This window comes from Portunus trituberculatus, chromosome 33, assembly GCF_017591435.1.
Source record: "Portunus trituberculatus isolate SZX2019 chromosome 33, ASM1759143v1, whole genome shotgun sequence".
In the NCBI taxonomy this organism is placed as follows: Eukaryota; Metazoa; Arthropoda; class Malacostraca; order Decapoda; family Portunidae; genus Portunus; species Portunus trituberculatus.
The window spans coordinates 7,231,875-7,239,374 of NC_059287.1; the positions used below are offsets into that span (position 1 = coordinate 7,231,875).

At 44.8% G+C, this 7,500-nt stretch overlaps 1 protein-coding gene across 4 annotated transcripts in view; it reads right to left on the minus strand.

Annotated features, from left to right (window-relative positions):
- LOC123512178 (calcium/calmodulin-dependent protein kinase type 1) overlaps window positions 1-7,357 on the minus strand; it is a 131,356-nt gene extending 123,999 nt beyond the window's left edge. Inside the window, exon 1 of one of the 4 annotated variants that reach the window (XM_045268410.1) lies at window positions 6,681-7,352. In XM_045268410.1, coding sequence (XP_045124345.1) covers window positions 6,681-6,796 — 116 coding nt within the window. In that variant the 5' untranslated portion in view covers window positions 6,797-7,352. Of the gene's footprint in view, window positions 1-6,680 lie in introns of all 4 variants that reach the window. The other 3 variants (XM_045268409.1, XM_045268408.1, XM_045268407.1) reach the window with 3 other exon arrangements.
- Window positions 7,358-7,500: the final 143 nt, after the last annotated feature.

Sequence of the window (7,500 nt, forward strand, 5' to 3'; positions counted from 1 at the left end):
ACTAGACAAGATTACCCTTGGCTGAGAAGGGAAGAAATGCATCTAATAACCCAGACTTTCGCCTCCCACGTCTATCTGTGTGACTGGAGGTGTCTGGGAGCGGAGGGCTGAGTGAACAACAGATATCAAAGGAGACTCTTGTATGACAGATAAGAATACGAGATTTTTTTTCCACGTAACGCGAAGCACAGTGCCCCTTATCTGTGTGTGTGTGTGTGTGTGTGTGTGTGTGTGTGTGTGTGTGTGTGTGTGTGTGTGTGTGTGTGTGTGTGTGTGTGTGTGTAGATAAACATACGTACACGATGACCCAATGACAAAAAGAAATGCCTAACTTGTATTCGCGCGCGCGCGTGTGTGTGTGTGTGTGTAGATAAACATACGTACACGATGACCCAATGACAAAAAGAAATGCCTAACTTGTATTCGCGCGCGCGTGTGTGTGTGTGTGTGTGTGTGTGTGTGTGTGTGTGTGTGTGTGTGAGACTTAAACCCACTATATTCTTATTTCTAAACTACAACTTCATCCATTTTCATGTGACACGGAAATAAAATCATTCTTATTTTTCCTCCTTTCTGGCTTACGTGTGTGTGTGTGTGTGTGTGTGTATGTATGTGTGTGTGTGTGTGTGTGTGTGTGTGTGTGTGTGTGTGTGTGTGTTATCACTTAGCCTTGGTAGTGACATCTAGTGGAAGGATGGTGACGCAATGTAAGTGATAACAGAGACAACACAACGCTACTTAACCAGCCACACCTCCTCCTCCTCCTCGTCTGTCTGCTCCACCTCACACCTCGTGCATCACTAACCCCGCGTCTCACAACTTCCTCGTATCATGTGTTAGTAATGCTGGTGGCAGTAGTAGTAGTAGTAGTAGTAGTAGTAGTAGTAGTAGTGCAATGTTTATCTTCTTTTCTTATAACATTTGATCCTCTGAGACACTCTAAACAACTCTGTGGTCATACATTTTTTCCTCTGGCATTATACATTTCTTTTTTCAAATTACTGAAGATATTTCCCTTTCTTCACACACACTGTTATTTTTCAACCTCAGTTTTGTATAAGTTTCTTTTTTTTTTTTTTAGTAGTAGTAGTAGTAGTAGTAGTAGTAGTGCTAGTGGTGGTGGTGGTGGTGGTGGTGATGGTGGGGATAGAACAAGAGCAAGAAGAACAAAAATAAAAGAAGGAAAAATGAAAACACAATAGGAAAATACAAACATGAGAAAAAATACGAGAAAAACACAAACAAGAATTAACCACTTTGGCCTTGAGAGAGAGAGAGAGAGAGAGAGAGAGAGAGAGAGAGAGAGAGAGAGAGAGAGAGAGAGAGATGAAACTGGAAAACCCGGTGCTAATAAGTTCGTATGTGTGTGTGTGTGTGTGTGTGTGTGTGTGTGTGTGTGTGTGTGTGTGTGTGTGTGTGTGTGTATCATTTGCATTACATTTTTTCTTTTACGCGAAAGTATATATGCGCTCTCTCTCTCTCTCTCTCTCTCTCTCTCTCTCTCTCTCTCTCTCTCTCTCTCTCTCCAAACATGATACAAAAACACACACACACACACACACACACACACACACACACACACACACACACACACACACACAACGTCGACCCTTCGTACCTTTCGCTCTACTTTTTACTTCATCTTGTGACAAGGAATGGGAGAGGCGGAGAAGGAGGAGGAGGAGGAGAAAAAGAGAAAAGACATGGGGAGAGAGAGAGAGAGAGAGAGACCAAATTCCAAGGGCAGGTTATTACTAAAACAGGCAGGTATGAGTCTGGTCTAGTCAGCTGTGTGTGTGTGTGTGTGTGTGTGTGTGTGTGTGTGTGTGTGTGTGTGTGTGTGTGTGGTTAACAATCCACTGTATCCCCACATTGCAACAGTCAAACCACAAAGTATTTTCAAAAGTAATAAACCGTAGTAGTAGTAGTAGTAGTAGTAGTAGTAGTAGTAGTAGTAGTAATGATAATAATAATAATAATAATAATAATAACAATAATAATAATAATAATAATAATAATAATAAAACTTAGACACAATACAACGAACACAAAGTTACCAAAAGAAATAAGAAGATCGTGCTCTCAAAGTAATAGCTTTCAAATATAAACCCGAGTAAAGGATAAAAAAACTATCGAAAACTAAATTAGCCTCCGACTCGCCGATCTTTTGGTGCTGCTTCTATTTTGGGAGCCTCGAGTAGACAGTCCATTCTCCTTTTTTTCTATTTCGTCAGTCTCCAATGTACGTAAAAAATATAATAATGAATAAGTAAGATAAAAACAATGAAGTAGAATTATATATAGCTGCACAAAACAAATTACTAATAAAATTATACTAAGGAACTTTTGAAAAACTCTCTACAAAGTATATAAATGAAAAAGATATAAAGTGAGGTAATATAGAATTTCACATAAGAAAATGAATGAATTACCGCATGTATTACCGAAAGTCAAAAAAAAATAAAAAAGTGAAACACAAGAAATAGGTAACTAAGCTACAGTGGTACCAGAAAATCCAACATTTAAATAAGGAAAACAAAACAAAACTTGCAGTCACGAATTTTTTGAAATATGAAGAAAACAATCTCGAAAAGAAAAGAAAACACCAACTATCTTACTATTCTTCCACACAGAAGCAGATTTTTTATTTCACGTAAAGATATTTTCTCAATGATCTTTCTTCACCAGCTATAACATTCTTCAATAACAAAAATCCAACACAAACACAAAATAAAAAAAGATACACATTGACTTCCTTCGTGATTCACGCTAGGAACTGCCACTTAACCCTTTCCTTCCCAGTTGATTTTTTTTATAAAACCAAAAAAGCGTAATCTTAAAAACTTTACTAATTCTCATTTGAAACTATCAATGAGTCTTTTCCTTCATCATGAACCAAAGAATTACATAAAGGAAACGCAAAGGTGATTACATTCCTACTACCACCACACAGAACAAGAGGTAGGACCACACCAAGGCAGTCACCGAGAAAGGACAGGTGAGATAGGTAGGCCAGGCCCGGCACCCACTAACCCTCACCGCACCTTTCCTCTCCTTCCTCCCTCCCTCCCTCCCTCCCATGCCAAGCTCATCTCACTCCCAGGCCGTGTTGTGTCTTACAATGATTCCCTTCCAGTTTGGGTCACACGTTACTACAGTATTGATCTGGCCTCCACCCTCCCTCCCTCCTTCCTTCCACTCCTCCTTATCTTACCTTCCTGCTGTCCGCCTACCTACCAAGTCTCTCTCTCTCTCTCTCTCTCTCTCTCTCTCTCTCTCTCTCTCTCTCTCTCGCTTCACCCAACTCAAGTTACCGCGGAGCAAATATTTTATGAATATTTGTCAAGTCGAGTTTTTGTGAGTTTGAAACCATTCTCTCTCTCTCTCTCTCTCTCTCTCTCTCTCTCTCTCTCTCTCTCTCTCTCTCTCTCCATCTATCTAACTACTTATCTACAACGTATCCATCTACCCCCCCCCCCACACACACACAGCTTCCTAGTATAGAGGCAATAAGAGTCGACCCGGTCCTTTGCTCTTCCTTGGTGTTCCCTTGTGTTGCCTTGCGCTGCGTGACGGGTCGGAGGGATGAATGGTGCAACAGTTCCCATCAGACGGTGGAGCAGCGGAACTCGACCTTCGAGAATGTCACAACAAAAGTTACGTAAAGATGTAGAGAGAGAGAGAATGAGTGAGAGAGAGAGAGAGAGAGAGAGAGAGAGAGAGAGAGAGAGAGAGAGAGAGAGAGAGAGAGAGAGCATCAGGAACAAAGGTATTCATACTTTTCGGCATCATCTTTCTTTCTAACTTGACTCTCACACAGTTGTCTCCAGGCGCCACCTCGGAGAGAGAGAGAGAGAGAGAGAGAGAGAGAGAGAGAGGCAGACAGTGTAAAACTACAAATATTTACACCATGGGTAAAACAAAGATCTCTCTCTCTCTCTCTCTCTCTCTCTCTCTCTCTCTCTTAAATCTTCGTATATCCTTATGTCCTTTCTCACTTGTGTGCGTGTGCGAAAGGAAACCTTACACACACACACACACACACACACACACACACACACACACACAAGGTTATGTCAACACCACCACCACAACTCGTCTCTCTATCAATACACTGGAGGAAATAAATATTGAAGTGGAAAGCAGGTAGACAGTTTACTCTCTCTCTCTCTCTCTCTCTCTCTCTCTCTCTCTCTCTCTCTCTCGCGACCTACCGAAGTCTGTTTCAATCTCTCCCAACTAAAAACCCCTAGGGAGAGAGAGAGAGAGAGAGTACCTTCAAAATGTCCCTAGAGGAAAACCAAGAGGAGGAGAGGGAGAAGGAGGAAGAGGAGGAGGAGGAGGTTGCGGAGTCAAACTTGATCAAGAGATAAGAATGGAAGAGAGAGAGAGAGAGAGAGAGAGAGAGAGAGAGAGAGAGAGAATAATAATTAATGTACACTAAGGATGTATTACTCCATTTATCGCCTTTATGACTCATTAGCGACATAGACGTTCAATAATGTGGTAATTAGTGAAGGCGCCCGCTGTTCATCCTCTTCATTAGACAGCACAGGCGGGGCGCGGCAGTCCCTCACCACACCAACAAATGATAGGCAGATAAGGTTGATAAGACTGTCTTGTATGCACGCCTTACTTATCTCTCTCTCTCTCTCTCTCTCTCTCTCTCTCTCTCTCTCTCTCTCTCTTTCAAGCCATCCAGTGGTCTTATGCTACAAGTACACACCTACACTTACTATTTCTCCGTGTATCCTTCTTCTCTCTATCTTAATACCTTTTATATATTTTTTTTCCCATTCCGACCTTCTCTTTATTTTACTTCCCCATTCCAATCTACTACTTCTCTTCCAATCTCTTACTTTTCATCTCCTACCCGATCCTACAAATCCACCTCCTCCTTCTAATATTCCCTCCCTCAGCGTCCTTCCTATTTTTCCCTTATCTTTCACATCCTCTTCCTATCTATTTTCTGTATCCTCTTACTGCTCTCTAAGTCTTCATATGTATTTCTATTTGTTTTGTTTTTTGTCTTTTTCTGCCATAAACGTTTTCCTTTTAATGTCTCCTCCTCCATCACCACTTGCTGCAGCCTCCACCTCATCTCCCCTTTTTCCAATCAACTTTATTTCTATCCTATTCTCCTCCTGCTCTTTTCTTTACTGTCCTTTTCTTCCAATATCACTTTGGTCGTCCTAGGTCAGGTCACCTCGTCAGGGTCGCAAGGTCTGTTGTGGTCTGTGTATCTATGCAACTCTATCTCACTTCTCTGACCTCTTCCTCCTTCTCTTCCTATTCCTCCTTATTCTTTCCTTCTCCTCCTTTTATCTCAATTTCATTATCTCTCCTCCTCCTCCTCATCCTTTTCTTGTGTCCCTTCCATCCCATCCTCCACATCCACCTCTTTCTTCCATAACATCCTCCACCCTCACCCTCTCCAGCATCCACCTGCACCATCACATTTTTCCCACCGAAGCTTCCTCCTCCTCCTACTTTTATTTCATTTCCTTCCACACCTCCAATCTCTATCACAGCCTCCACCTGCTCCTCTCCCCATTGCCACCCAAGCCTATGCCACCCATACCCCCTCCTCTTCCTCCTCATTGCAATGTACTAACCACCGGCGCGTATGACAAGCCTGCTGGCCTTGGAAAGCTACACCAGCAGACGGGCAAGATACACACACACACACACACACACACACACACACACACACACATCATCATCATCATCATCACTGCATGCATTCTCACACACCTATAAAACTTTTCAAGAAGAAATGACAACAATGGATGGGTTTTTTATGCACAATCTGCGTCTCGTTTTCCTAAATGAACCTCGGGAGTGAAGCAGTGAAGGCGCACACACGCACGCACGCACGCACGCACACACACACACACACACACACACACACACACAGCGGCGAGAACGGCCTCGAGCTGGGGAAATATTGCACATTTGAGGCAACACCGCCCTGACCTTTGACCTGGACGTCCCTTCCACAATACCCGCTCCTCTTAATCCCTGAACCCTGAGACCCGAGGCAGCTGGTGGAGACTGCAGGTGCCAGGGTCTGCTACCTGCCTGCCTGTCCATACCCTCGCACCAGCGCCTTCACCTCAGCAATAATCGGCTTTGCTTCATCGCCCGCCAGGCTTCCCCGTGCAGCGCTGCAGTCTAATCTTGACAAGCCAAGGATGAATTCACGACTACAGATACTGCGCGACCATTAATTCCTCGCCTTATGCTGCGATTATTGCCTGCAAATTATTCCTCGTGTATTATTTGCCTGGTAAGTATGATTGGGGTTAATCAAGGGAATTTTCTCAGGTGTATTATTAAAGTTTCATTCCGGCTAACTCCGCCTAACGAATATAATGACAGCCCTTCCGTGCACACTACCGCACATTTACCTCCACTATTAGGCAAAGTGCACGTGCATTTGCCTCAAGGTCGACCCTAATGGAGAGATAATAAGACATTCTGGCTTCAGGAATAAGTAAGTTTTGGAAGCCAGTGGTTGCATGTTTCCTCCCTGCTTGCTCAACACCCCGCCAGGCCAGCCAGCCCTGCATTACATGGCCACGATAGTAGGAGGGGAAGATAACACAGGAACAAGACCAAGAGAAATAGTAGTTCAAGGAGTAATAGTAACAGAGAACAGAACAGAATTCCACACTCACGTTCCAAGCAAATCCTTGAGAACATATTTGTCCTCGACCGACGGCATCTTCCCTTCCTCCTTCTCCTTTTTGGGGCACTTTTTGGAGGCTTCCTTCTTGGTCCCGAAGAGCGGCATGACCCAGGCGATGTGTTCCACGCTGCTAACACTCAACACTCACCACTCGCCTCCGCTTCCCTCCACCACCACCACCACCAACACTGCACCACCACACCTCCGCCGCCGCTGCCTCCGCCTGGCCGTGCTCCACACTCCTGGACTCCCGCTCACCACCAGCTGTCCGCGCCTTGGCACCTCTACAGACACAACACCACCATGCAGGGCAGCTCCACCTTAGCAGCAGTGTAATCCTCCTGTTTTCTTGTGTGCTCTTTTTCTTCCAGCGCTCGCTCTCGCTCTTGCTCTCTCTCCCTCTTCCACAACACAGGCAGCCACAGACCACAATTCGATTTCACTGTTTAGCTCAACGTTCCGCTGCAGGACAAGGGCGCTAGATTGGTTATCACACACACGCCTCGGCGCAGGAGTCCCCTCCCGCGAATCAGGGTATATTAGGCGCACAGGGGCAAGGAACCATGTTTGGGTCGGCAGGCAGTGAGGAGTGTTACTTTCCTAAGCGGCAGACAACCCGACACTGAGCCGCACTAGGCAGCCTCTACCAGACCCTCGACCTGCGCCCTCCCCCGCCACGCACCGAGTCTGCGCCGGCCCGCCCACTCCAGCCGCCAGCACCACGCACGCACGCACGAACACCGCACATACATTTATTCACTCATATAGTATTAATTGCAACATATGTGATTCCCCAGCTCATGTCATTA